This window comes from Mangifera indica, chromosome 2 (assembly GCF_011075055.1).
Source record: "Mangifera indica cultivar Alphonso chromosome 2, CATAS_Mindica_2.1, whole genome shotgun sequence".
NCBI lineage: Eukaryota > Viridiplantae > Streptophyta > Magnoliopsida > Sapindales > Anacardiaceae > Mangifera > Mangifera indica.
Genome location: NC_058138.1, coordinates 18,388,512 through 18,416,364, shown reverse-complemented (window position 1 = coordinate 18,416,364; position 27,853 = coordinate 18,388,512). Strand labels below are relative to the sequence as shown.

The 27,853-nt window shown below is 34.8% G+C and overlaps 5 protein-coding genes and 1 pseudogene across 9 annotated transcripts; 4 read left to right on the top strand and 2 right to left on the bottom strand.

Moving 5' to 3' along the window:
* Positions 1-756: 756 nt before the first annotated feature.
* On the top strand, positions 757-4,373 carry LOC123209569 (pentatricopeptide repeat-containing protein At2g27800, mitochondrial-like). Of its 3 annotated transcripts, none has more exons than XM_044627671.1 (3): positions 757-1,049; positions 1,237-2,595; positions 3,877-4,373. In XM_044627671.1, exons 2-3 carry the CDS (start codon positions 1,244-1,246, stop codon positions 3,887-3,889), a joined length of 1,365 nt encoding a protein of 454 aa, XP_044483606.1. In that variant the 5' UTR covers positions 757-1,049; positions 1,237-1,243; the 3' UTR covers positions 3,890-4,373. The 3 variants fall into 3 exon arrangements, with proteins under 3 accessions (XP_044483606.1, XP_044483607.1, XP_044483608.1); XM_044627672.1 differs by having other exon boundaries at positions 1,203-2,595; XM_044627673.1 differs by having other exon boundaries at positions 759-1,049; positions 3,912-4,373.
* A 2,588-nt stretch (positions 4,374-6,961) lies between these two features.
* LOC123209571 (elongation factor 1-alpha) lies at positions 6,962-9,266 on the top strand. Its single transcript, XM_044627674.1, has 3 exons — positions 6,962-7,117; positions 7,625-8,106; positions 8,222-9,266. Exons 2-3 carry the CDS (start codon positions 7,645-7,647, stop codon positions 9,101-9,103), a joined length of 1,344 nt encoding a protein of 447 aa, XP_044483609.1. The 5' UTR covers positions 6,962-7,117; positions 7,625-7,644; the 3' UTR covers positions 9,104-9,266.
* A 669-nt stretch (positions 9,267-9,935) lies between these two features.
* Positions 9,936-13,338, bottom strand: LOC123208992 (annotated as a pseudogene).
* A 2,169-nt stretch (positions 13,339-15,507) lies between these two features.
* Positions 15,508-17,633, bottom strand: LOC123208990 (vicilin-like seed storage protein At2g28490). Its single transcript, XM_044626686.1, has 5 exons — positions 17,229-17,633; positions 16,948-17,129; positions 16,762-16,842; positions 16,273-16,668; positions 15,508-16,181 (listed from the first exon to the last, which is right to left on the bottom strand). The coding sequence occupies exons 1-5, from the start codon at positions 17,581-17,583 to the stop codon at positions 15,708-15,710; spliced, it is 1,488 nt and encodes a 495-aa protein (XP_044482621.1). The 5' UTR covers positions 17,584-17,633; the 3' UTR covers positions 15,508-15,707.
* Positions 17,634-19,842: 2,209 nt separating this feature from the next.
* Positions 19,843-25,617, top strand: LOC123208991 (exonuclease V, chloroplastic). 2 transcript variants are annotated; one of them, XM_044626688.1, is made up of 7 exons: positions 19,843-20,410; positions 21,190-21,294; positions 21,703-21,824; positions 22,535-22,684; positions 22,844-22,997; positions 24,836-24,912; positions 25,177-25,617. In XM_044626688.1, the coding sequence occupies exons 1-7, from the start codon at positions 20,048-20,050 to the stop codon at positions 25,367-25,369; spliced, it is 1,164 nt and encodes a 387-aa protein (XP_044482623.1). In that variant the 5' UTR covers positions 19,843-20,047; the 3' UTR covers positions 25,370-25,617. The 2 variants fall into 2 exon arrangements, with proteins under 2 accessions (XP_044482623.1, XP_044482622.1); XM_044626687.1 differs by having other exon boundaries at positions 21,700-21,824.
* Positions 25,618-26,074: 457 nt separating this feature from the next.
* LOC123205481 (adenylate kinase isoenzyme 6 homolog) lies at positions 26,075-27,790 on the top strand. Of its 2 annotated transcripts, none has more exons than XM_044622439.1 (4): positions 26,075-26,225; positions 26,549-26,754; positions 27,170-27,315; positions 27,403-27,790. In XM_044622439.1, the coding sequence occupies exons 2-4, from the start codon at positions 26,557-26,559 to the stop codon at positions 27,587-27,589; spliced, it is 531 nt and encodes a 176-aa protein (XP_044478374.1). In that variant the 5' UTR covers positions 26,075-26,225; positions 26,549-26,556; the 3' UTR covers positions 27,590-27,790. The 2 variants fall into 2 exon arrangements, with proteins under 2 accessions (XP_044478374.1, XP_044478382.1); XM_044622447.1 differs by having other exon boundaries at positions 26,098-26,225; positions 26,552-26,754.
* Positions 27,791-27,853: the final 63 nt, after the last annotated feature.

Genomic DNA, 27,853 nt, shown 5'->3' with positions numbered 1-27,853 from the left:
ATTTGAACGAAAATATCAAAAAAATTGAAAGCATCTCTACTTATAGGAGAATCCAAAGATTACAAAAACAGTAAAACGAAAGCAATAAATCGACTCACATTTTGATTTTTTTCAATAATTATTAGCAATTTGTGGATTAGAGGTCTGGAAATCATGCATTTCTTCATAATTTTTAGAGAGAGAAAACAGAGTTTAAAAGAGATAAAATATCTGAGATTTAAAAATGTTTGACCATTTTTACATTTATTCAAATAACGTTATTCTTTGAGTTTGAAAAATAGTATTTTTCACTTACTCAAAATGCATCGTTTAATCTATACTTACAAAATTTTACTTTACGGTGACAATTGTAAAATTAAAGATAATATCTAGAAAATGAAAAGTTAATAGTAAAGATAGATAAAGAGGGTGAAAAAAAAAAAGGTAAAAAAAATTATGAGGGCTTTATTTGAAAGCTAGATTGCTTAAATTGTTGGGAAAAGAAATCAATTAATGTAACATTAATTTTAATAAATTGTAGTTGAAATCAAGCAACCTTATAGAATAATGATTTGATGAACATAAGCCAATTATATTATGCATTTTTTTACGAAAGAAAATAGAACTTTTCTTTGCTCAAAAAAGTTTTTCATCAACCACCATAGGTTTCAAACTGTTTTCGGGCTTTCAAAAATGAATTTTAATTATATAAAAAATTGGATTGAGAAGAAAATAGATGGATCTTTTATGTAATATAAATAAATAAAAAATTATTTTTACGGGCTGATCACCCAGAAAGCCCACGGAGATATGGTCCTTGCCATTTTCGACAAGTGATGACACGGCGCGGCCACTGCTGTCCATGGTCTCGTATGACCAAACTGGGGCTACGTTTGATACCCTGATTTTTTTTTTTCTCAGAACCTATTTCATCAATGCCCTTACTCCTCATTTTGACAACAATTTCTGGAATTTGACGTTTGGTTTAGCTTTCACCCAAGTGAATTGACACTGTCCAGGCAGCTGCCTCTTCATTTCGCACCATTCATCTTGAAACTACTCTGACAAAGGTTTGATTTTTAAGTCACGTGTTCATTTCAGTTGCTTAGCAAACAGTTTTCTAATCACTTTTTGATATCTCTCAAACCCTAGGTCATTGTATAATCAGCCATTCAGATGTTAAATCGATGCTATTTTTTTTTTAATTAAATCTTTGTGTCCAGTTACAGATTGTGTGTTGTATTAATTGTTTGACAGTTTGAAGATGATTGTCGTTGGCAGAGATAGGTTGAGGCGTATTTTCTGTGATGGGAGTTTTAACAAACAGTTATGTTCCATCTATCAATCTCGTCGACAAGATTTTCATTACTCTAAAATTTTGTCCGGTTATAATGCATTTCCATCTTTTACCTCACTGATACAATATCATGTTATGTCTTGTTTTTGGAATCCCATGAGCGAAACTCTAAAGCCTGTACAGTATTTATGCCGAACCCGGTTTAACCCACATTCTAAAGTTTCTTCAAATGCTAGTTTATGTTGTTTTTACTCAACTAAAGGGCCAACAAGGTCCTTGAGGAGAAGGATTAGTAAAAGATCGAAAGTTAACAACAAGCGTACCCTTGATGAAGCTCAATTTCAATCAGCAGTGTCTCAACTCCCTCCGAGGTTTAATAATGAAGATCTGTGCAACCTTATAACTCTTCAAGAGGACCCCTTGGTGTGTTTGGAGCTATTCAACTGGGCATCGCAGCATTCCAGGTTTAGGCATGATTTGTCCACTTACCACATCATCATAAAGAAACTTGGTGCAGCAAAAATGTACCAAGAAATGGATGATGTAGTTAATCAAGTGCTTGCAGTTCCTTATGTTGGTTCTGAGGCTCTTTACAATACAATAATCTATTTTTTCACAGAAGCTAGGAAGTTGACTAGAGCTGTAAATATATTTAAGCATATGAAGAATAGCAGGAACTTGGAATGTAGACCTTCAATAAGGACCTACAATAGTCTATTCACAGCATTTTTGAGTAGAGGAAAAAATTCCTATATAAATCATATGTATATGGAGACGATTAGGTGCTTGTTCAAGCAAATGGTCAACGATGGGATTGAACCTGACATTTTTTCATTGAATTCTATGATAAAAGGGTACGTGCTTTCAAATCACGTTAATGATGCTCTTAGGATATTTCATCAGATGAGTGTGGTTTATAACTGTCAGCCCAACTCATTTTCCTATGATTATTTAATCCATGGGCTATGTGTCCAAAGTCGAACAAAGAATGCTAAGGAATTGTGTGATGAGATGAAGAAAAGGGGGTTTGTTCCAAGTTGTAGATCATATAACTCACTTGTGAATGCATTGGCTCTTAATGGGGAGGTTGAGGAGGCAGTGAATTATCTGTGGGAGATGATTGAGAAGCAGAGGTCTGTTGATTTCATTACATATAGGACAGTCTTAGATGAGATCTGCAGACGAAGCAGGGATGGAGAAGCCATGAAACTGCTGAAGGAATTGAAAGACAAAGACTTTGTTGATCAGGATACTTACTCAAAGCTTCAATGTGTTCTAAGAGATGACTTTGCAGATTCAAACAGGGGAAACCACTTCAGGTAATATATACACAATACTTGTATTTCTAAATATTATACGGTTTTATATGACTGTGACTAGAATTTCCCATCTTTTTGATGGCAATGTGAAAAAGTAAAATCATATGCATGCTTCATATTGATGGTATAAATCATATCTAAAAGTCTTATCAAAACATAAATTATAATATTATACATTGATTCTTCTGGTAGATAGAAGTGGTTTTTTTTTTTGGGGATGGCTATGGTTATGTGAAAGCAATAAGTTTTCTTCTTTTGAGTTTGATGACTGTGAAATCTGCAAATACTGAAAGAATCCTTTAGTAAATGTGAAGAGGACTGAGACTACCCAATTCGTTAATATAACGGTACAAGATGCGGTACATAATAAATATGAATCTCAATGTTGTACTAGTTCATGATGGTATATTTGGATTTTCTTGACTGTATATGTACTTTCCATATGAGGAAAACTCAAGAATGATGAGGGATTTGGGGAGTTTTTTCATTTCAGAATTTTCAGTGCAATTTATTATTATTATTAAAAGAGTTGGGTGAAATTTTTTACCATGCGAAGGACTCAAACTCTTTTGAGAATTCTCTTGACTGTTGAAAAACAACTTCCAGATAAGCAGTGACTAGAGTTGAGCATGTGCAATCTAGGATGAACTGAAAGTGAATATAGTCTATTATAGGTAAGAGTGACATTTTCACCAAGGGGTGAAAAAAACTAATGAACAAACAGATTGAGAATTATAATCCTTAAATGAATTGTAGTATGACGTTTGATCTTCCATTATGTTTCAAATAATGTGTTGCTCAAATGATAACAGATCTCAAAGAGTAGCGTTAATGTCAATACCCAATTATGTTTGAAGAACTTTAGTGGTGGAAGGCTTTAGTGAGGAATGTTTCATAACAATTTGATATTGTCTAGTTGGACATTGTTACCATGTAAAAGTAGCGAACATGTAATATACTTTAAAATTTTGCTTTATCTATCTTAATGGCCGCTTGAATGATTCAATTAGTGTTTATAGATTATCAACTAAACATCTATGTGTGCAGGCTGGTTTCTCTTTGTTCCGACCTAGTTCAAATATGGCTTCATTAATGCCTCATCATATAATAAATTTGTTGCTTTGTTTGAAAGTGAAATTAATGTTTCTGGATTTCTTTGATTGGAAGCCACATAACTAATTGACCTCTTCAAATTCCTTTTTGGTGGTATTGAGCTTACAATTTGTTTTTTCTATGATGCTGCATAACAATTTATTTTCCTATCTTGTTTTCTCCTTGAAGTGCCGTTACCTAATTGTGAGATCTACTCCATACAGATGACACAACAGCCAGATTTAAAGGAGGTAATGTCGCTCCAACTTAATTGTTTATGCTATTAAACTCCCAATTTGCAAGCAGCCAAGCAGAGTGTTGATGGATTGCTATATGTTTCACTATGCACCCAAAATGAATGACATCCACTGTGGAAGGGAAGTGCCACCAAGAACAAAATAACATCCCAGTGGATGAGTTCAGGTTTTCGGTACATGAATTCATATTTATCTGGCCCAAGTAAAACTACATTTGCTATTGAACTGAAAGTCTTAAGATGCTGATGAAGACCTGGTCAGAGATCTACAGTGCTCGAGCCTCCTTCTCCACTTCACAGTCACCCAACTCTCTCTCCAGCCATCATACACAGCAAGCACAGTACATTTCAAACAAGTCACAGAATTGTAAACACATACAATTGATATGAAATTCCAGTTGCATGTATGTATTCAATAAGGTTTACAAAAGAGTTTCATTACATGATAAAAATTACAATATCACAGCCCACAGATTACAGCAGTCAAACCAGAACAAATTGTAATTACACTGCAAAAGATCAAAAGCACTCAGCTCCCAACAGGCTTTCGAGAGGCCTGTACTCTCCCTGTCATCCTTTTCTACCAACTTCCTTCTTTTCCTCCTTTTCCTCTACTCCCTTTTCTACCTTCTCTCTTTCATTTGCCAACTGCCTCTCTTCCAATATTGTGTCACGTTGCTTTTCTTCTTCAGATTGACTTTGCCACAAAGTAATTGCTGACCGTTCTGCTTGCTCCAATCCCTTGTTGCCACCTGTTCTAACTCTTGTTCCTTCCTTTCTCTTGTGGGTAGTGTACACGTGGGTTCTAACAGATGCCTTCAGCATATGATCTAAGAAGAAACTTGAACAAGACAAAGATGCCCTGTCTCCTTCAGTGACATGATTATTGTGGCATATATATTAATACAATATTAAACAGATTATCAAAGTAAAGGACACTGCTTTTTTTCACGTTTTTTTTTAATTGTGTGGGCACCATTTAAGGTTGCAAAGTATTTCCTTTCAAGTTTAAGATGTACAATTTTAGGATCTGTTCTTGATTCTTCCGAATATAATATTGTGTCTGTTGAAGTATTTCAAGGATAATTTAGGTCATCTCATTGCTATATCCACCGACAAATTGGAAACCTTAGCTGGCGGCACTAGTTACCAGGAAAACCAAGACTATGCATCTATTTATTTCCTTTTTTGGCTTAATGCTCAGACAACTGAAGAGGGACCAGTTCCTATTCAGATTATTACTATATTATCATTGTAATCTTGTTAAATCATATAATATAATTACTGATTTATGTCATACCATCTGTTTATATGTTCTGTATATGTCATTGCTTATTTTTACTATTTACATGGATGAGGGAATTGGAAATTTCTTATCTTTAAGTTAAAAGGGTAAATGTTTTATTACTGAAATTTGTAAGATTTTGAAATCAGTAAGATTTTATAATAGATTCGGAAAAAGGATGAGAATGCATGATTGATTTGAAAATTTTAACTTTAACTGTTTCACCCTTCTCGCACACCCTTATGCCAAAGAATTTAATGGATAACTCACAATTCAGGCTTCTCCTATTACAATTGAATTTGATCTTCATAGATTTTTCAAGATATTTTCTTATGAAGTTTTGTCATGGCTTATCTGGTTTCAAGCTCGAACAAGGTCGGTCAACCTATAAGCTTGGCATAACCAGTTACAAAATGGGTCTTATCACTCGAGAACTGGACTTAAAAAAGGATTTAGACAGGGCTTACGTTGGGTGGATCCTCTGCTAGTCTCATCTCTTGGCTTTACTCAAGAAAATGAACAATGAAAAATAATAAAATTTTGATTTGAGGAAGAAAAACTTATGGATTGCGTGGCTTATTATTTTGTGAGTAATATATATATATATAATTTGAATGTATGGATAATATATTATTATTTAATTAATTATTATTTTATTTTTAATTCAAAATTATCAAATTATTTTATAGGGAAAAAGACTGTTTTCTACCTATTTTTTAGGTTTATCTCAAACTCATACCCACGGGAGATGAAAATCCAGTTTTTCCATCTATGACCAAACTGTCGTCAAATTTTTCAGTTAGAGACAGAGGCAAAATCGATATTTTACTGTTTATATTAAAAAGTTATAAAGTTATTACTTTTCACCCCCCTTAGGTTTTAGAAACTAACATTTTATCTTTAACCAAAGTTTTTAAACTTTGAAAACTAACATTTTCACCCCCAAATCTAGGGTTTCCATATTTTTCAAAATGCAGTCATCCCCCATAATTTTCAAAAATAGCAGTTTCACCCCCATTCTTCAATTTCATCTTCCGACATCGTCACCGGTCTCCTCCTTCTCCTGGTGCGACGGCGGTGGTGCGACGAAGAGACAAAGATCTCTTTGTCGCTCCACCCAGACGACGAAAGATGACGCTTCGTCGTCCTTTGTCGCTCGTCGAGTCGTCCTGACGCTACGATTAAGGATGACGAAGTGTCGTCCTTCATCATCTTTTGTAGTCGGAGATGCGAGATTGGTGAAATGCGTCGGCCGTCGGTGGTGGTCAAAGAAGGAAGCAAACCCTAGGGGTGAAATCTAAACTTTTTAAACTTTGATGATAAGTTTAGTTTTCACTTTTTAAAACCTGGAGGGGGAAAATGGTAAAATTTTAAAGTTGTAAGATTTTAAAAATAAAATATCGATTTTATCCCTGTCCTTAATTAAGAAATTGGACGACAGTTTGGTCATGGGTGGAAAAACTGGATTTTCATCTCCCGTAGATATGAGTTTGAGATAGGTCTAAAACATGGGTGGGAAATAGTCCTTTTCCCTTATTTTATATATATATATATATCCGCAACCCCCAAAAGTCTGTATTTCACGATGGATGAGGATAAAATGACAACAATTACTTTCCGTCCAAAAATTGTTGCTAGAATCTTCTAAAATTTCAATCCTTGATTTCCCGCAGCCTGCTCCAATCAGGAGGGCAGCCTGATATTTTGAACCGTTGGATCTTGTTTACGTTATCCAACGGTGGAGAGTAAAACCCTAAACGCCGTACAGAACTCTGGCCAATTTCTTTATAAAATCACACCCATCTCTTGTTGCGCACACTCTCTTTCTGCTAGTTTAAGCTTAGTGCGGCGAGAGAGATCCTCAACAATTTTTGTTTGCTACTTGCAAGGTTCAGTTCTTTCTCCTTCTTTAGCTCGCATTAACTTATTTATCTTTTGTATGTGCCACTTATTCTGATTGTAAAATATATGTGATTTGTTTTTGAACTGTGTGGGTGCTTTGGTTTGGATTTGGATTTTATTGTATAAAAGTGACTTAATATACTAGAATTTATATCGTACAATTTTAGGTCTAGATAAGCCGATATTTACTCTTTTTTTAATTTTTGTTTCATTTGTTGGGTATTTGTTAATTTGATTATCTTGATTTAATTATAACTTGGTCGAATCTGTATGCTTATCTATCTTTCTCATGTTTACTTTGATTAGTCTTTTTTTTTTTAATTGAAGGCTGGACTTTCATGCGTAAATCGGTATTGAGATTTTGATTTAGTTATCCCGTTTCATAGTACGACGAGGCATTGTGTAAAAAGATTTTGTCGTGGATTATTGGTCTTGATCTACTGGGTTTGCTTTCTAATTTCTGAACATGACTTTTGTTTCTTCTCTTGTATCAGTTTTGTTATAGATCTTTAATATGGGTAAAGAGAAGGTTCACATTAACATTGTGGTCATCGGCCATGTCGACTCTGGAAAGTCAACGACCACTGGACATTTGATCTACAAGCTTGGAGGTATTGACAAGCGTGTGATTGAGAGGTTCGAGAAGGAGGCTGCTGAAATGAACAAGAGGTCATTTAAATATGCCTGGGTGCTTGACAAACTCAAGGCTGAGCGAGAGCGTGGTATCACCATTGATATTGCCCTGTGGAAGTTTGAGACCACTAAGTACTACTGCACTGTCATTGATGCTCCTGGACATCGTGATTTTATCAAGAACATGATCACTGGTACTTCGCAGGCTGACTGTGCTGTCCTTATCATTGACTCCACCACTGGTGGTTTTGAAGCTGGTATTTCCAAGGACGGTCAGACTCGGGAGCATGCTTTACTTGCTTTTACCCTTGGTGTCAAGCAGATGATTTGCTGCTGCAACAAGGTAAGCTTTACATTTGTTTAATGACTGTGATTATAAGCTTTATACTGGTTTATTTTCTTTATAATTCTTAGCTTAGGATTTGAACTAATGTCGATTTTGTGCAATATACTTTTAGATGGATGCCACAACACCAAAGTACTCCAAGGCAAGGTATGATGAAATCGTGAAGGAAGTCTCTTCCTACCTCAAGAAGGTCGGATATAACCCTGAGAAGATCCCCTTTGTTCCCATCTCTGGTTTTGAGGGTGATAACATGATTGAGAGGTCTACCAACCTGGACTGGTACAAGGGTCCAACCCTCCTTGAGGCTCTTGATCAAATCAATGAGCCTAAGAGGCCCTCAGACAAGCCCCTCCGTCTACCACTTCAGGACGTGTACAAGATTGGCGGTATTGGAACTGTCCCAGTGGGTCGTGTGGAAACTGGTGTCCTCAAGCCTGGTATGGTTGTTACATTTGGTCCCTCTGGCCTATCCACTGAAGTTAAGTCCGTTGAGATGCACCACGAAGCTCTCCAGGAGGCTCTTCCTGGTGACAATGTTGGTTTCAACGTGAAGAACGTTGCTGTCAAGGATCTCAAGCGTGGTTATGTCGCATCTAACTCCAAGGATGATCCTGCCAAGGAGGCTGCTAACTTCACCTCTCAGGTCATCATCATGAACCACCCAGGCCAGATTGGTAACGGATATGCCCCAGTACTGGATTGCCACACCTCCCACATTGCTGTCAAGTTCGCTGAGATTTTGACCAAGATTGACAGACGATCTGGCAAGGAGCTTGAGAAGGAGCCTAAGTTCTTGAAGAATGGTGATGCTGGTATGATTAAGATGGTTCCCACCAAGCCCATGGTTGTTGAGACTTTCTCAGAGTACCCACCTCTTGGTCGATTTGCTGTTAGGGACATGAGGCAGACTGTGGCTGTTGGTGTCATCAAGAACGTTGAGAAGAAGGACCCAACTGGTGCTAAGGTCACCAAATCTGCAGCTAAAAAGAAGTGAGAAGTGGTTTGGCTATGACCATAGGTGGGCTTAGAAACTGAATTTTGTCTTTGGGTCTCTTCCTTTTTCTGATTATATGCTTTTATTACAGAACCTCTAGATTAGAGCAGTTGGATATTATCTGGTTGCTCAATTTGCTTTATGGAAATTTGGGATTTTCGTATATTGTTTTTTTTATGGTAGCTCTAAAATTGGGTGTGAAGTTGAATTGGATTCTGGTTGGTCAAAAATGCTTTTAATTTATTATCTAATGCTTCAATTTAGATTGTGTTTGTTTCTGTTAAATCATTTAAACTATATCCAAAGTTTTCTCGTTGATGTTTTTTTTGAAGCGCTCTGCTGTCTGTTCGTTTCTCTTATGAAGATATTCACTTGTTAACAATAATGATCGGTTATATTTTTCTGGGTAATACGAGCCCGATGAAACCTTCTCGGAATATATATTCGAATATGTAAAGATTTAGTAGCTTTAAAGAATTTATAAACTTATTTATTGGAATATGAATTTTTATCCATAAAATTTGATATAACTATATAAAAGGAAAAAATATATAATCACGATTTATTATATAAGATCGTAAAAATAAAATATGTAAAACTTATATGTAAACATAATGTTATTCCGAGTTCTGGACTTTGGTTCAAAGCTTTTAGGCTTGTGGTTAGGTACAAAATGTGCTTTGGAGAAAAATTCATTATGATAGTCTGTGGTGAATAAACCTGCCAGAAATACAACCACCCCTTTGCAAAGGAAAATACACCTTTAATTAAATGGATATTTAATTTATATAATTAAAAAAAATAGAGTCAGAAGATGAATTTTTTAAGAAAATTAACACAAAAATTCCCCGTAGGGGTATTTGACTACCGGATATTAATTGTCCTTAACTACAAGATTAGTCCTTCTGTCTATTTTAACATCCATCCTATTCAACAAATGCTGATTTTTTCAGAGAGATTTTCTCATTATGCTGCAAGTGGTAATGAACATTAAGACAATGATGTATAACTTACAAACCATCATCAACCTCTGCTTTCATTGCAGCCTTTTCCGCTTCTTCCAGAACAAATGTTTTCAGTGATTCAACATCCCTTGGACCTGACCATTTGGAGGAAATAAAAACAAGATTATTCAGCCAATGATATTCCAGAAATTTATCCATACAAAAGAGTTTGGCCACCTTCAAATACTTTGGCAGTGATCCCTAATATAAGAGATGGGTGTAACATCTCATCCTCTTTTAAATAACATAAGGAGACCAAAAGATTTTCATATAAAGTTTCTGCACATGAATACCAGACAATTCAAATATAATAGTCTAATGAGCATCTTCATGTTTAACATTGCAACCAAAGAAAGTATAGATGACACAATCTTTTAGACGGATGAGAATGTGGGAATTGATTATCAAGATTAGCTGCTTAAGAATTGCCAGATGAGATTATCAAATGGTCTTAACCACCTTAAAAGCACTTCTGTGTTGATATAAATGCAGTGCAGTGTATCTACATGGTGATTTTAATTAATAGCTGCAACAGAGCAACACCGAAACATGAGCAATGATAAAGTTCGAATTGTCTTCTCTGTGAAACCAAAATGCATCCAATAAGATGAGCACTTTGTTCATTCATAAGAGTTGAAAAATATTTAAATTTAATATTCTACTCTTTCATCAACTATGGACAAAGACTGTCTGTTTACTTGACCATATAAGCTACTAGGTATGGAATATTAAACATTTCACCAAACCAAACTGCAGCCAATTGATATCATACCTTATAATCCATTATGTTCCTTTCCTCTCTCTCTCTCTCTCTCCCCTGAGTCCCCTCTCCTGATATTGCATTAATTGGTCTCCAATTCATTTAAGGGTTAATTAAATTATAAAGACCAATTTTATTGATAATATTAAACGAACAGAATAGTTCATTTTATTGATGAGATTAAACAAATAGAATAGTTTTTTTCCTTTTCCCTTCACAGATGGAATGACATGTTATCATATGGAGTCTAAACAACAACATCAAACTTGATGGAACAAAGTAGCATGAGAAATGAAAGAAAAAAAACTAATTTAACTGTGGCATTAAACATGGCAGTGACCATAATCATTCTTCAAGAATGCACTATGAGACAAGAAACACCAGAAAAGTCAAAGTATCTCAATCTATTTACACATTCAAGTTGTCGTTGCACTTCCACTGCAAAAAAAGGAGAGATGGAAAGAGAGAGAGACAGTTTTTCATACCAGTTGACTCTATCCGGTCATTAATTAGAAAGACTGTTATAGCTTAGCCAAACCAAGCAAGACAATACCAGAATGACTGAACTAACAGGGTTTTAAAATTTCTGTCATAGCTCAGCTGTGAGAAAAACTAGCGAAGCCTTGAACTTGTAGCACTTGGGTTCGTTGATCAAATAATTTTGCTCTGCAAAAGTCTTTTAATTAGCTAACTTAACTGCAATACTCTCTCTCTCTCTTTTTCTTTTGCATCAAAAGTATTTAGCTGTCTCAATCATGCAGCCAAAAAAGGTTGCAGGTGACAGATCTGCACAGAAACAGAAGCTGTATCTTTTCTAAGCGCCAAGTTAGCGCATGTTTTATTGTGTGCTTCTATGAAACTTATATAGCACATAAGAACTCAGAAAGTTTTTGCAAATAAGCTTTGGGCATCAAAATGCTTTTACAAAGAAGGGCAAAAATGTTCACGGAATCCACCCATGTAAAGCGTCTTTAGCTATACCAAACTGTAGTCATCAAATGTTCAGAAAGGATTCTTAGGATTGCATTGTTACAAATCCCTCAAAATAGCTTCTCCTTCCAGCCTCTGAAGACTCTTTATTCTCACTTTCTGAAGTCGGATAACTTAATCTTCTTAATACCCTAAATTTCATCTAAATCAGATACTAAAACAGCATATAATTTATTTAAATACTACTGCAACACTCCTTTGAAAGAAAACCTCACGTGTATATAACTGTAGAACCAGATAACGCTAATAGAAACAAGGCTATGAATAGCAAATAAAGATTCAACTAATGATCATCCAAAATTGAAGGTTGAGTTTCAGAATATGTATCACAGTGAATGGTAATAAGTATTACAAATCACATAAAATAAGCAACCAAGTAAACCATCTAGCAATGAAGTGAAGCTTAAACTTTACCTTGGTATTTTGCAACTTCTTCCCCATCATAAAAGACCTTGAAGGTAGGATAAGAGTGAATGTCAACTTTGGTGCATACAGATTTGCTCGCACCACAGTCAACTTCTCCAACCTTATCTCATCATCCCCTTCCATTGCCTTCCCCAGGTCCTCCCATAATGCTCCCAAGTTCTTACTGAAACGCATTTGCCATAGTTGTTAGTACACAAATAATATTATGAAAAACATCTAAAATCAAGCTTCGCGTAATCACAGGTAAACTAAGGTCGGGGTAATTACCAATGCTTACACCAAGGAACACAAAATTTCACAAACCATGCAGTGTCTTTTTCCTTCACCTGCGCATAAAGAGCAACATGAAAACAACCTTTTCACTGCAGTACTAAACCATAATTAACATTATTTATCCCTTCCCACTCACTGTCAGTTAAATCTCTATCTACATCACCTTTATTTTATCAGTCAATTCTGGAATCGATAATGAACAGAAAAATATGATGGTCCAACAAAAACAACTTTAAATATCGCGACTCCCGTAAAATCTACTATCAAACATAACCTGTTTTCCAAAGATCCAAAAAAAAAATTTATCCACCAAAACGTTTACAACCAACACAATTATCTCCATCCAAATCTAATGAAAAATAAATAAAATAAAATAAAATAACAGGCATGATTATACAAAAAAGAACAAAATAAAAAAATTATAAGTTAGAATAGTAAGCTAAAGATAGTATTATGGTTGTAGGGTGTTCAAACCTTGTCAGAGAAAGTGTCAAGAGTTAAGGTTATAACTTCGGATTTTGTATGAATTACAGTTAAGCTATGCGAAAGAAGAAGAACGAGTGGTGTAACAATAAGAGATAAATTGTTTTGGCTTCTCATGGTTTTATGGTTTAAGGCTTCCGCTTCACTCGAGCCATCTGATGTATCACCATCTTTCTAATAGAAATCTTCGGTCTTGAACCTCTTCGATGAAAATGATACCACTTTACACTCGGTTTAAGAAAGTTGTAGACCCGACCAACTGTCCTAACCTATTTGACACCTTTTTCTTTTATTTTTGGTTTTTCTAATAGATTAATATGATAAATTATAGTACAAAAGAATTTCTAAATATTACAATATAACGTAAAAAATTAATATATAAAAACTATGGGCCTAAGGACTCGAGTTTGGGCCCGATCGACTATTCCCTGACATAGGGTCTAACATTGGAGATAGAACTCAGGTCAGATTCTATCTCCATAACTCCAATCCATAGTCTGACAATAGACAGACCTTGGGCCAAGGTTGGGTGCGACCCTACCCATTTCCTCAAACCAAGAGGTCATTTAAATGTCTTTGGGTGCTCGACAAGCTCAAACCAAGAGGTCATTCAAATGTGTTCGATAAACTCAAGACTAAGCGTGAGCGGGGTGTTACTATTGATATTGCCTCCTTTTTGGCATCTTCATGTTTGATGAAAGTTTCATTATGTGTAAGCTTGTCAAATAGTTATTCATATGTGATGAGTGTATTTGAACTCGAATGGCTACACTTATTTCCTTGTGTTTGGGGCCTAGACCATCGAGAATTCTGATTACTGTTTCTCCATTGTTGAGGGGAGAGCTTGCAGTAGCAAGTTCATAAGCTATTGTTCTCGTTTCTCGCAAATAATCAACTACTGGCATGTTGTCTTTCGTCAACTTGGCAAGGTTGCTTCTCAATCTTTAGTATCTTGTTTGAGACTTCTTGGCATCCGTTGTGTTAAGGTTATCCCAGGCTTGTTTGACTTTGCAAACCCTTGCTACATTTGGTGCAAAGAAGACATCTGATGACATTTATGATAAGACTATTCCAGAGTTTCTGTTCTGCAATAAGTGTAGAAAGGTTTGAGCCTTCCACGTTGCATTAGTGCTGCTGCTTGAAAGGAATTTGAGAGGCCACATTGAAGTTTCCTCAGGAGTTAACGGTTGAGGAAGGGTTAATAGTATTAACCATGCAAGGAGTTTGGGTGTTTCGAGAGGTTATATGATTCGGTTATGGTGAGATATGAATTTTGGTTTATGGTTTAGGGATTAATGTTATTTTGTTTGGTTAGAGGTAAGAGCCGGAGTCGTGAAAGTTTGTATAAATTCAAAGCCCCCAAGATGGGTGCGTCTCTTTGGTAGGGTTCTTCTGTTTTACTCGAGAACTGAACATGTTGAACTCAAGAGATATCAAAAGTTTCGCTGTCAAGCGTAGGGATGACAATTTGGATCCGACTTTAGGGGCCTCGACCCTCCCCGACCCTAACGGAGAGGGGATTCCCCGATAAAAACGAGGAAAGAGGTGGGGATGGGGACGAAAAAAATCTCCGTAATCGGGGACGGGGATACATGTATCCCCGCCCCGCCCCTCTCCACCCCACCCCACCCCACCCCACCCCACCCCACCCTCTAAACCTAATATATTAATATAATAATTTCTAAACTATTAAGTTTTAGAAATTTTTATATTATGATTTATTAAAACTATAACTTTAATTTTACTAATTTTTGAATTATCAATTATTAGTTTTACCTAATTTCTAAACTATTAATCTAATATATTAAAAAAACCCAAGAATCTCATTATCATAAAATGCAAATGCACCAAATTAATTTTATTTCAACTTTAAAACTTAGTTAGTCAATCCACCAGGTTTTTACACACAAAAATAATAAATTATAAACTTGATAAAATCAATTGAAGTGAATGAAAAATGTTAAATTTAATGTTATTATAAAATTACCCTAAATTACATACATGAAGAGCTACTAATGAAGAGATTGATTATTGCATATTGTTAGATTTTATGAAAACTTTATATTTGAACTAAAATAACAAAGAATATTTTGTAGCTCTTGTAGCAAGTGATATTTTGGGAAAATATGATTTATTTTATTTATTAAAATATATAAAAGAATTAAAATTTATATTTATGGGGATGGGGAAGGGATTTTTCCCCGCGGAGACGGGACGGAGATAGGGAAGGAATTTTCCTTCGCGAGGAGGGGATAGGAATTATTTTTTATCCCCGCAACAGGGACCCGCCCCTCCCCATTGCCATCCCTAGTCAAGCGGTCCAAAATGCAGCAGCTTTTGGCAATGGCAATGGCAATAGCTTGCTTGTTTTGAGCTGCTTCGATTGAATTTTTGTGGTGCTCTTATTTTTGCTACAGAGACCGCGTGAAAGGGCATGACCATCATGCATACTGTCAGACACTGAAAACTGAAAATGCACAGTGCACACAGAAGTACCCCAGTTTATTCACAATTCGAAACTCGATAATTCATGAACGAACCATGAAACAGAAATTAAACTAAAAAGAAACTAGCCCTAATAAAAAAAAAGACAACTAGACACTACAGAACGTCTTCTCCAAGACAAACATTCTAGCCGATCATCAACTTATTCACCTCCCGAGCTTCCTTAATCAAACCCCAAGATCATGTCATTACCGAAGTTTCTGATCATATACGGCGGCTTTTCAAACTTCTTTTCATTCTTGTCCGTCTTATCCGGCGGTGCTGCAGCTGCCGTAGGCAATATAACAGCTTCACGCTGTGCATGGACGAGGTTTCTAATCCGATCCTCGCTCACGCCGAATGCAGCTGCGAGCTCGGGGCTAGGCAGAGTCCGAAGAAGTGAGCTCGAACCTACAAGGAACTGTGGTCTATTCTTGCGTGCTGAGGTTGTAAATCCGAAGAACTCAAAAGGCCCTTTTCTCGATGCGATTTGACAGAATGCAAAGTACCGCGGCACCCAAAACACATCGCCTTCATTCACTTGTGCGTCGAATGCCGAGCTTCCATTTGGATAATTTATTTGGATTCTTCCTGATCCTCTCAGCACAATCCCATATTCAGTGGCAGTTGGATTCACATGAGGTGCCAGCATTGATCCCTGCAATAGAGACAATCGATTAAAGTGTAATATTCGTTAATTTTATGCACTATCTGAATTTCTCAATAATGAGAGAGTAATTAGTAATTACCGCTGTGAGATTAACAAGATAAACACCGATGCCGGAGTGTTTAAGAGGTTTATAATCAGACTCATCAAGAGCAACAGTCCATCCATAGTTGTTCCTGAAGTCAGGGCTTCTTTTATATATGTTGTATGAGTCTGGGGATCCACCTGTTGCTCTTGTATCCTTCCTATCTTCGGCCCCAAATACTGATTTCAAGAGTTTCCTCCATGACCATGCCATTTGCTCTCTTTCTTGTGGCTTTTCTTGGAACTCCAGCACTCTCTTTAGGTGTTGTAGTCTCTTTTGCTCATTCAATTGCAAGAATTTTGACCACAAGCTTGGTGCATGAGAATCGGGTAAGTATACAATTGGACCATCTTGTTGCCTGGTTAACACATCCTCCACTTCTTCGCTGGAGACCTGTGATGAAATTCAGAGCGTTAATCTCTGTCAACAGTACAAGTTGCCAAAGATAAGTGAAATAGTTGCTAACAAGGGAAGTTATTTGCTTACGTTAAAAGCATTTGAAAGTGTTTCCTTGCCAAATCCAGCTAGAATAGATGTGGGATATGATCCTCCACCAATGAAGAAAGACTTCAGACCACACAAAAAGTATCAGAAACCTCCGAATGAGCACTTTAATTCAGAGAATTTTTAGTGTTGTATGATTTACAACTTACATGAAGTAATTTTATGTACCTGGAAAGTTCCCAATCCCAAACTCTCGGATGGGTCAATGCTGCTAATGATATGAAGCTTCTGCCCTTCCCCTGTGTTCAACACATAGAAAGCTGAACCGGCCGGAATTCTGTACAGGTCACCCATCTTCAATGTCTTTTCCACCAGTTTATCTTTGTAGATGCATCCAAGTCTGGCTTCTCCTGCAACGAATTTCAAAATTTGTCTCATCAGTGGCCTTTATTCATTACTTTTTTAGCTATTTATTAGCCGAAGAGGAAGGCAAAATAGAGAATGTATACCTCTTCGAATGAAGAGGATCAAATTGGAGTCAGTATATTGAGGAATGAAAAGACTCTGTGGCTCCATAGAAATGAACCCAATATGCATCTCCCTGTTCACAATTCTTCTTCCAACACTCCTTATTACACGCACATCACCAGCCTCAGTCTTCACCACATGCTTTGCGTCCTGCAACAAGAATCTTTCTGCTCCACGGTCTGGTCTTTCATCTTCTTCTTCTTCACCGCCCCTCTCCTCTCTCTCCCATTCTCTTTCCAGCCTCCAATCATCATCTTCATCTCTATATCCCCTAGTCATGGTCAGTCCATGACTGAAAACCAGCACTAACAGCAAAAGAGTGAGCAGATTTCTCATTGCTTAGCAGTTTAATTTTGGTGAGATTGTGTCTAGTCTACCGGAAATGCAAAGGCGGTAGGTGTTTATAAAGAAAGGAGGAGAATAGTAGAAAGAGATACGTGTCTTTCATGCAGATTTTGTGGGATTGGTGGCAGTTTTTGGTTTAGACACAGTTGAGTTTGCCGAGAAATGTCGGATCACTGTGTGACAAAGTCTTGCCCTTGCTCGGCTGCTCGAACGCCCATCGTTTTCTCTTAGGAATCTTCTATGTCAATGGTTATTACACTCATAATCTGCCCGTTAGGAGTGTGTGCTGCGGTATAAAATTTTTTTTCAAAACCTTAAAAAAAAAAAATCCAATAGAAGAGTAATTTTATATATACAAATAATAAATATAAACTTAAATTTATAAATAAATAAATATAAATTTATATATAAATAATGATATATCATTATTTAATTATATAATGATATATTTTTATTTACGTTTATTATTTATATATATAATTTTATTATTAAAAATATTTTAAACTAAATTGAAAAAATATAATCTGATCTTTCAATTACAATTAAACCTATGAAAAGCTATTAATTTTTAAATATATTGTATTCAATAAATTATAATTTAATTATAGTTTTTTAAAATATAAAATAAATATGTAAAGTAAATATAAAATATATATTTAATAAACATGAAAAAAAATGATAAAATATATATAAAAACAATTATTAAATTTAATTGTTTATCAAAAAATTCTATTAAATATGATTATATATATACATTTTAAAAATACAGTTTATAGTTTGATTTTATTTGAAAATTATCCAAATATAAACTAAATCATAAATTATTTTTCTTAAAATTTACTATTTTTAAACTAAACTGTTTTATAAATTTTAAAAAAATTAAATTAAATTATAATTTTTAAATAATTTAATTTAATTTTGAGATCAAATAGAATTGTGTATACTCTATAAGGTACTAAAATCCTGCTAAAAAGGTTACATAGGAATGATAATATTTGTTTTAGTTTTGCTTTTTATTATTATTATTATTATTATTATTACTATTTTTATATATTTTTAAAATTAAAGGATCAAGTAACAACTATTGATACTCTGTTCTAATTTTTCCCATAAATATAAATAATATTATTATACACACAATCCTCTAAATAATAGATTGAATTACGTTATGAATAATTATCACTATTGTATAATATTTTGTACAATTTTAATACTATTATCATATTCTTATGCAAGAGTCAGTCATGTGTACTTATTGTTAGACTAATTTATGATACGATTAAATTACAGTATTTAAAACCTTAGTTTCAATGATATTTAAAATTTTGTATCTATATATATATATATTTTTTATAATTTTACAAACTTCATATTATAAAATGAGATATAATTATAAATATTTATAATTTACATTTATTTACAAAAAGAAAATAATTATAATAAAGAATTTGAATGAATATGTCCGCAATTTGCATTTGGTAAAAGGGACATCACTTATAATGGTAACGTTTATTGTATGTAAAGTTGATAATTTTTAACACAATCTATTAACTTAATACGATATGATACAAAAAATATAGAGTTAGTGTTCAATTTTTAACATAAAATTTATTTGGATCAACTTGATATAACTCAAAATTGAATCAGATAGTGTTAAGATTTACACAAAAGTAATATAACACTATTCAAATATATTCGAATGTTTTAGAGATTTGCTATTTTAATAGAATTTATTAAAAATAAAATATAAAAATATTGAAAAATAATATCTACAATAGTTGAAATTTTTATAGATTGTATATAATTGTGTCTTTATATAATTACTATTACTCATATTATTATTTATTTTAATTTAAATATTTTATTTTATTATTAAGTAGTAATAATTTTATTTGATTAGTCAAATTATAAACATGTTTTAAAACTTTTACTCATATTATAATTATATATTGTATATTTATAATAAGAATTTGAAATATTTATATATTTATATAATTATATTGTTGTATAATTATTCATATTTTTTTTAATATTTTATTTTATTATTAAATGGGTAAATTTTTGATTTGGTTTGCGCCGAATCAAAATAATAGTAGTAAACGTTGAAGATGAAAGTCATTCAGTAGGAGAAAACATCGTTTGCTTTACGCCAAATTATGTTGACAAGGCGTGACACATAAAGTAAAAGCATCTAGAAGATGATTGAAATATAAAGGTTAAAGAATCTTTGAAATGCAAAAGTTTGAAGATGAAAGTCACTCAATAATTCTTAGTACTGAAGAAATTAAAATCACAAAGCTAAAGGTTGAAGTCTGATTACAAAATGAGAACCCCCCACTCTTAACGGTTCGTTCAACTTCAAAACCAAACGACTAACTGTAAAATTTGCAACTGGATTTCTTAGCTCGCGGCGATAGCAACGGTTATATTTCTACAAAATTGATTTAAAAAAATAATGTCCGAGTCACACGGCCCCTCCGCTTCAAACATTAATAATATTATTGTGCCGGAAATTTCAGTCGAGTTCGTGAGCGATGAAGAGATGGCTATAATCGATGCAGCCTTGGCTGCAACTCGCTGTTCACTCACTTCCTCTAAGATTTCTTCGATCTGTTCTCCATCTCAGCTTCAAAGAAACGCCAGGTCTCTGCGCTCTATCACTTTGCTATCGAAAAGGAGGTTTTCGGGGTGTAGTGCACCTGATATTGAGGATTCGGGTGATTTGGGGTTGAGCAAGAAGAGGAATGAGGTTCCCGAATCGTTTTTGGAACGATTTAGGAAGGCAAGAAGCTTGTCTGTTACTGACATAACTGGCACGGTATGGAGTTTGAATTGTTTTAACTCGATTTTGAGTTCTTTTTTAACAATATGTTTGATTAGTTTGACTGTGGTTTTGGTTTGTGTTTCTTTTGCTTAATTTTGAATGTCAAAGTTTTGTATTTTGATTTTGTTTAATGCCTTACTTTCTGATGTGGACTGAACTAATTAAAGAAGAGACAATGAAGAAAGAAGGCAAAACTAGAAAAAGGAAATCCACAATCAAGAAAGAAGAGAGGAATTAGAGAGAACCAAGAATACACAAAGAGAAAAACAGAGAGCAAAATTGATTGTATTTTTCAATAATTCCCAATCTGTACAATTAGCCAATGTTATATAGTGGTATTCTTTTCATTTTTATAAACGACATCATTTCCTCACTATTTTCTATTTACCCATTTATTTTCTTAAACACTTCCCACCCTTATCACTTTCTTTGGGCTTAAACTTCGGGTGGCGGACTTTAAGTTGAATGACAATTTGAAGTTTAAATGATTCTAAATGTTTTACACAGACCGTAGATGGATTTAAAATTATTAGTTTAAATTAGATTGATTCTGTTATAGCAAGTAGAACTGTAAATGTGATCTCGTTTTGTACATTTTGTTGAACTTTGATTGTACCATGAGGGCATGAATCGCCACTTCATCCTCCTTCTTCCTCATTTCACCTAATTGCTTGGTTAAATGGTCTGCAAGGAAGCAAACAAATCACAATTTGCACTATGATATGAGGCTGAATTGCAAATTTAAATTTATTTTTGTTTTGTATTAATAACAGGAATGGTGTGAAAAACAAATGGAGTTCACTCTCCTTTATTGTAGAAAAAGAGTAAGCAAAGCTATGAGGGCTGGCGAGGCACGCCATAAAAAACTTGTTGAAGAGGTAAACTCCAAATTTCAAGAATTGTACTCTTTACAGTCCTTTCATCCTGTTTCCAATAATATGTTACTCTTAGCTCTTCTTGTATGAAAATGACCTTTTCCTTTCTCAATTAGTGTATAGATAAAATCTGATTTCTGTAATTAAGTAAATGAAATGTCACGTGTTCTCATTGGGTTATAATGTACAAAGGTGGGGCATCTCTACATTTAGCATTTAGATGTTTTGTTTCAACTCAATTGACTTCCCAAACTTATTTCTTTCCTGTAATATGCCTCTGTTGGGAGATCATCTAACTTATTATGTTCTTTGTGCACGGTTCTGACTTTTAACCCAATGCTCGTTAACATATGCTATGTCCTTTTATGCAACAAGGTAGAACTTTCTGATTATGACTCTAATTTTTAGCAGGTCTCTACAGAAGTCAAAATTCTTGGCCGGTCAGTTGAAGAAGTGTGGGCTATTAAATTAATCAATTTCATAACTGGAGCAAATCAATTGTTGTCTGAAGGGCTGACACGTGAGCTGCCACTGTAAGTTCAACCATTTCAAAGTATCTCCAAATCCCATCTTAGGCTTAGCATGGTCTATGTATTTCTCAACCCTCCACATGGCACTGATATAGCAAGGACTGTATGTGAGAATTCTAGATTGCAAAAAATGAGAATATGTTTGCTAATTAAATGGATAGAAAAATTTGATTCAAGTTAATAGTGAAAATTTTGTGAAATTTATGGGAAAATTAATCAAATAATGGTTCTGCATACTATAAGTTTAAAGAAGTCTTCAATTGCAACTTTTTCTTGCCTTAAAAAAATAAAGAGGGATTAACAAAATTGGTGGAGTATTAAAATTTATAGATAGAAGATTTGGGTTTGAGTTTCTATTACATTTGTGGAACCTTCTAATTAATTACTTACCAAAAAATAAAATTTTTTGCCTTAGGCTAAGTGACAGTACACTAGTTTATAAGAAATTTTGCCTAGTAGTGTGTTTCCTTGGTCTGAATTTTGAGTTTTGACGCATTCAGATGCAACTCTTTTTTTAATATGAAGATTTTCGCTTTCCTTTTTTTATAATAATAATTAGACTGGTAGTTGTTTTTATTTATTTTTCTGATTAGGCTGGAGACTTTTTCCAGCAGATGTCTTAGAAACCACATACTTTCTCATTAGTTGAAGCTGAAGCATTGATTTCCAATATTTGTTTCTTGCTTATGGACTATAATTGCTTATAACATCAGATATGGCTTTATAGAAGGTGTATGGATGGTGGGAGTGATTGACGAGATCCGGATGCCCATAAAAGAAACTCATGGGAGCCCAATATTAGTAGACACAAAAACACGTGTCCGAGAGACACTTCCTTCTGAATCACAAAGAAGAAATAGAAGGTATTCATATTTATCGGCTTCTGCTTCAATGTGAATGAAATGTATATCTATTTTCTAATGCTTCCAAAGTGAATGAGCTTTTGTTATCTATTTGCTGTACTTTGCTCTTAAAAGAACAGGACAAGAAGATAATTGTGAATTCTACATTTATGTTGGCAGGCTTCAACTAATGTGCTACAAGTGTATGTGGGACAATTTAGCAGCTGGTGGTTTTCCACCCAGACAGTTTTTTAATTACTTTTCGCTGAATCCTGATCATGTCTTGTCTGAAGAAATAAGAAAGAGCAGCACTGATGCAGGCTATCCAGCAAAGGTAATGTTTTCTTTTCTTTTTAATTGTGCTAGTTGTGACGGTGGTAATCTTTCACCAGGTGAAAGTTATACGAAAACATCCCTTATGATGCAGCCAAGCACCCCACTTGACTCAACATTCTGCGAACACCACTTAGCGTTACTGCCTGCACACTGTCATTTGACATTCCAACACTTCGTTTAATATGGCAAATCCATTTTTAAGCTACACAAAGTAAACATTAAGTAACTTGGATTATGGGAAAATACTCCCCACCTTTATTCATAACAACAAAGGAAATTACAAGCAACAATGCACACACTCCTGCACATGGTCACTCAAGTACTCAACTTGCTCAACATGACACACTTACATGTATCAATCTCCATTACACTGAATGAACTCATGCATTCCCATACATTGATGTAATGTACTCGCCCAGCCATGCACACACTCTCACGTGGACTCACTTGTGCACACACACTCTTGCATGCATCTTACGTCACTCATGGGCATACCCTTGCATGCATCTCACGCTCTCACTCTAGCACAATCTCTTCCTTGTATGCTGTCCCTTACACTTGCCCGCACATCTCTCATGCATCCCACTCAAATGCATGCCCTTGCCACATGCACCTTGATGCACTCTCTCATGACACTTGTTCCCACACTTGTGAACCCACTTGTGCCTCCCTTTGTGTATTTGTGCCTTCACTTGTGCATCACCATCCCAAGTAAATGTCCAGCCTTCTTGTATTTGCACCACACAGCAGTTACAGCACTTGTAATTCAAATTCAAACCCTGCTGTTCTCTTACTTAACCGCTTAAGACAGTCCTTGGTTATGTCCATATAACTTCCTCATCCAAGACAAAGCCAACTGCTTATCCCAACTGAATATGCAACTTTGCAACATAACTCCTTATCAAGATATGCTTATCAAAGTCCCAGCTATCCTCCACACTCTTCACAACCGTCCAACGCTTGACTGTTGCTCAACAAACTTCCCTGCTTTTTCGTACGAACCTCACGTCAGCCTCACTTGCATGTTGATCATCTACCAATGCCATGCGCATTGCTTCCTTAATCATTTGCATGCTTTGCCAATCTCAAGGTTTGTTGCCAGATTCGCTCGTGCTGCTCTGCACTATTGCCAACTTCTTGACTCTACGCTTTTCCTGCACACCTACGCGTGTGTTGTTTGACACCCCTATGTCAAGTCACCAACAGAACCTCTTTTTGGCCTCTGCCAATGCTAGACATCTCTAGCAACCTTTCGAGCATCTCCTTCCAACATTTGACACATCTGCGAATCCTTACTGCCAAAATCTCGCACATTGTCCTTGCACGCTCAGCCATGCTGCTCTAAGGCTTTTGCTTGAGTCTTGTGTGCCAATTCTCCGCACCAATATGCCTTTGAAATTTAGGGGTGTGACACTAGTTCACTTGACATGCTTGATTCAGAATGTGACAATATTATGATGATTCAGTCATCATTTTTACATAAGCTTGAGATACATTTTATAAGATATGAAGATATATTATGTTATCCTGGGTTTCATTTATTGACATTAGGGTGAACTAGCATTAGTTCACTATAATTGAATTGCATAAATCAGCTCAGGATTTTGAGGGGTTTAGGCAATGTTGTACTCTTATAAAATGCTTTTATTTCATTTTGGCTGTAAAGACCCCTATATGACCACATGGAACATGCTGCCTCCTGCTGTACAGACCCTCCTGCACATGAAATAACATTAGTTCAGTAAAACTAAATGGCATAAATCAGCTCTGGACTTTGAGGGGGTTTAGGCAATGCTCTACTCTTATAAATGCTTCTATTTCATTTTGGTTGTACAGACCCTTGAGGACATTGTGACATTCTATATGAACACATGGAACATGCTGCAGCCTACCCATGACCAACTATTACTTAGGTGAGCCATGAAATTATCTGCAAAAATTCCTTTAATTATCAGTATTTTTGGTGGTTAAAGTTTCAGTTTCTTTGATTATAAAGATAGGTCCTGACCTTATATGTTACTTTTCTGAAACTTAGCTAGAGTTGAATTCAGAAGAAACATTTTTTCCCTAACTTCTCACATCAGCTTGCTCCTTTCTAGAAATGTGGTAAATTTTGTGGAGATATTTTGTTATATACAGTTCATGCTATAATACCTTAGTTGATTACTTTGGAGCAGATACGAATTTCAGAAAGATGAGTCACTAGTTGTTGAAGAGAAATTTTCTTATGACCAAAATTGGCTCAAGAGTCAAATTCAAAATTGCCTTGAATTCTGGAAGGGTGAGCGGGAAGCTAATTACACACCAGTGGAAGAGCGATGGAAATGCCAGTTTTGTCAATTTGCGCGGATGTGCTCTGGAAATCCTTAGCTTGAAACCCCTCCCAATTCCTCTCAGACTGATTCTAATACGAAAGAAACACTTCAAAATTCTTCTTTTCTGGTATAATAAGGTGTAGACCATGCTAAGAATCCTGCTCAGAAGCAAAATATTTATAGTAGCTTCTTTGTCTAACCTGTAGCTCTATATTATTTGTGTTGTAAGTCTCGCTCTTTGAATTGTAAAAACTCAATTGTATCCATCATTTGATCATAAAATTATTGTTATTTCATTAACCATTTGTCACCTTCCTCTATATGGTATGTAGCATTCTCAAAATAAATGTGGCTTGACTTTCGTATATATACGTAATTAAAATACATATATAATATTATATATGCAAATAAATTATATAGATTTATCTATGAAACTTGAGGTGATTCCATTTGATTCGATAATTTTGAGGTAAGTAAAAAAATAAATGTTTATATATTTTTTATTATAAACTATCATTTCAATTTGTATAATTTGTTTTACACATATTTTATTCGTATTTTGTTGTATATTGAACATTTAATTGAAATCATAATCTAACTTGTAAAATTTAAAATCAAAATAATATAGTTTATAATAAATTAAAGCAATTATTTATTTTTTAATGGATGAGTAACTGCACCTATCAAGAAAATTCCGAAAACTAGGATAAAATTGCAAAATAACCACCTTTTTTTTTGGTTTTATTAAAGGAACTAAAGGTCAGTTTTGTAAAAGTAAAAAATACCCTGCAAGCCACTTTCTTCGCTACCTGCTTGCTTTCTTTTAAACTGCAATACCCACCGCTTCTTTTTCACAGCCGCCGCTCCTCATCCACCGTCACTGACAATCCTACTTTTGTAAAGAATTATCGGTAATTCTCTACTTGTTTTGTTCCATTTTCCGAATTGTTTTTCAATTATGTATTGTCCAGCGTATTTAAATTTTATACATAGGTTTTTTTGTTAATAGTTGTAGTAATCAGCTGAGTTGAATTCAGTAGAGCTGTTTATTGTAGACAATTAATGTCTTTTTTCGGGTTTCAAATAATATTTCTCTTATTGTATTTGCTGTTTCTTTTGTTGTTTCACTTTTTTTAACCTTTCTGTTCGAAGAATTATGGGTATTATAATTTTTGAGGTATTTCATCAGTTTAGCACACTTTCTTTAACAAAATCCTGTTGCACATACCGTCAGTGGATACCATGGTGCAAGATAAAAAGAGGAATCGACCGAACATATTGATAACTGGAACACCCGGAACAGGAAAAACGACAACATCGACTGCTTTAGCGGAGTCAACCCAGCTTCGCCACATAAACATTGGGGATTTGGTTAGAGAAAAAAAATTACATGACGGCTGGGATGATGAACTCGAGTGCCACATCATCAACGAAGACCTGGTATCGAAACTCTACAATTTTTAATCTTCCATATATATATATATAGTTGATCTACTTGTTCTTTTGTTAGTTATTTTTTTAGGGAGATTGTATCAGTTGCGGATTATGTTAATGATTTTCATTGGGTAACACTTCCCCTGAAGAAATATATAATGAAATTTGCTAATTGATTTGAAGTATAGTATTTAAGGAAGTAGCAGTTTTTGTAAACCTGCTATGTATATCTTTCTCTTGTGACTGTTTTTGATGCCACTAGTAACTGGCTTTTAATCATCATGTTGGGAATCAGCTATATGCATTGATTATCTGTTTGTGGATTTGGACACAGGAAGGACATGATTGTATATACTTACTGAACTAAGATTTGTTTATTTTACTGGTAAAAGCAGCAAATTGTAATCCATGGACTTTGCAGGTGTGTGATGAACTTGAGGATTTAATGGAAGAAGGTGGTAATATTGTGGATTACCATGGATGTGATTTCTTTCCAGAGCGATGGTTTGATTGTATTATCGTGCTTCAAGCTGAAAATTCTGTTTTGTATGATCGTTTGACTAGGAGGTAGTCCTTCTCATATTCATGTGACTGCTATTTTAGTTTTGTGACTTGGGATAACTTTTGAATGCTCATGAACTGCTTTTGTGGCAGAGGTTATTCTGGGGCTAAGCTTTCCAACAATATTGAATGTGAAATCTTTCAAGTTTTGCTGGAGGAGGCAAAAGAAAGTTATCCAGAGGATATTGTCCTGGCTTTGAACAGCAATACCATTGAGGATATCACTGCAAATGTTGCAACTTTGACAGATTGGGTCAGGAATTGGCAACCAAGTTCCTAGAGACTCCAATACAAATTTTCTCCTCTATTTATGTTTGTGTTTTTTTTAATCCTTTTGGATGGTCTAGGGAATCTTTTAAGTCTACATGAAATAGTTTTATGCATAATGTATTTGTAAAATTAGTCTTTCTCTTTCAACGCTACAGGAATTGATTTTGAGACAATTTTTCTCGTGTTAGTTTTACTCGGAGCATTTTGAGAACTTTTGTCAAGTAAATAAGCTGAAAGTATATGCACTAGGTAGTTTACAAGTTATAAATAGTAT

Coding starts and splice junctions, on each gene's coding strand:
- LOC123208991 (XM_044626687.1), top strand. CDS start 20,048: ATGTCCGAGTCACACGGCCCCTCCGCTTCAAACATTAATAATATTATT. Junction 22,685..22,843: donor TCACAAAGAAGAAATAGAAG/GTATTCATATTT, acceptor TTATGTTGGCAG/GCTTCAACTAATGTGCTACA. Junction 24,913..25,176: donor CATGACCAACTATTACTTAG/GTGAGCCATGAA, acceptor ACTTTGGAGCAG/ATACGAATTTCAGAAAGATG.
- LOC123205481 (XM_044622439.1), top strand. CDS start 26,557: ATGGTGCAAGATAAAAAGAGGAATCGACCGAACATATTGATAACTGGA. Junction 26,755..27,169: donor ACATCATCAACGAAGACCTG/GTATCGAAACTC, acceptor TGGACTTTGCAG/GTGTGTGATGAACTTGAGGA. Junction 27,316..27,402: donor TATGATCGTTTGACTAGGAG/GTAGTCCTTCTC, acceptor CTTTTGTGGCAG/AGGTTATTCTGGGGCTAAGC.
- LOC123209571 (XM_044627674.1), top strand. CDS start 7,645: ATGGGTAAAGAGAAGGTTCACATTAACATTGTGGTCATCGGCCATGTC. Junction 8,107..8,221: donor TGATTTGCTGCTGCAACAAG/GTAAGCTTTACA, acceptor ATATACTTTTAG/ATGGATGCCACAACACCAAA.
- LOC123209569 (XM_044627671.1), top strand. CDS start 1,244: ATGATTGTCGTTGGCAGAGATAGGTTGAGGCGTATTTTCTGTGATGGG.
- LOC123208990 (XM_044626686.1), bottom strand. CDS start 17,583: ATGAGAAATCTGCTCACTCTTTTGCTGTTAGTGCTGGTTTTCAGTCAT. Junction 16,843..16,947: donor TGGGATTGGGAACTTTCCAG/GTACATAAAATT, acceptor TGTGGTCTGAAG/TCTTTCTTCATTGGTGGAGG. Junction 16,182..16,272: donor ATCTTGTTAATCTCACAGCG/GTAATTACTAAT, acceptor TCTCTATTGCAG/GGATCAATGCTGGCACCTCA.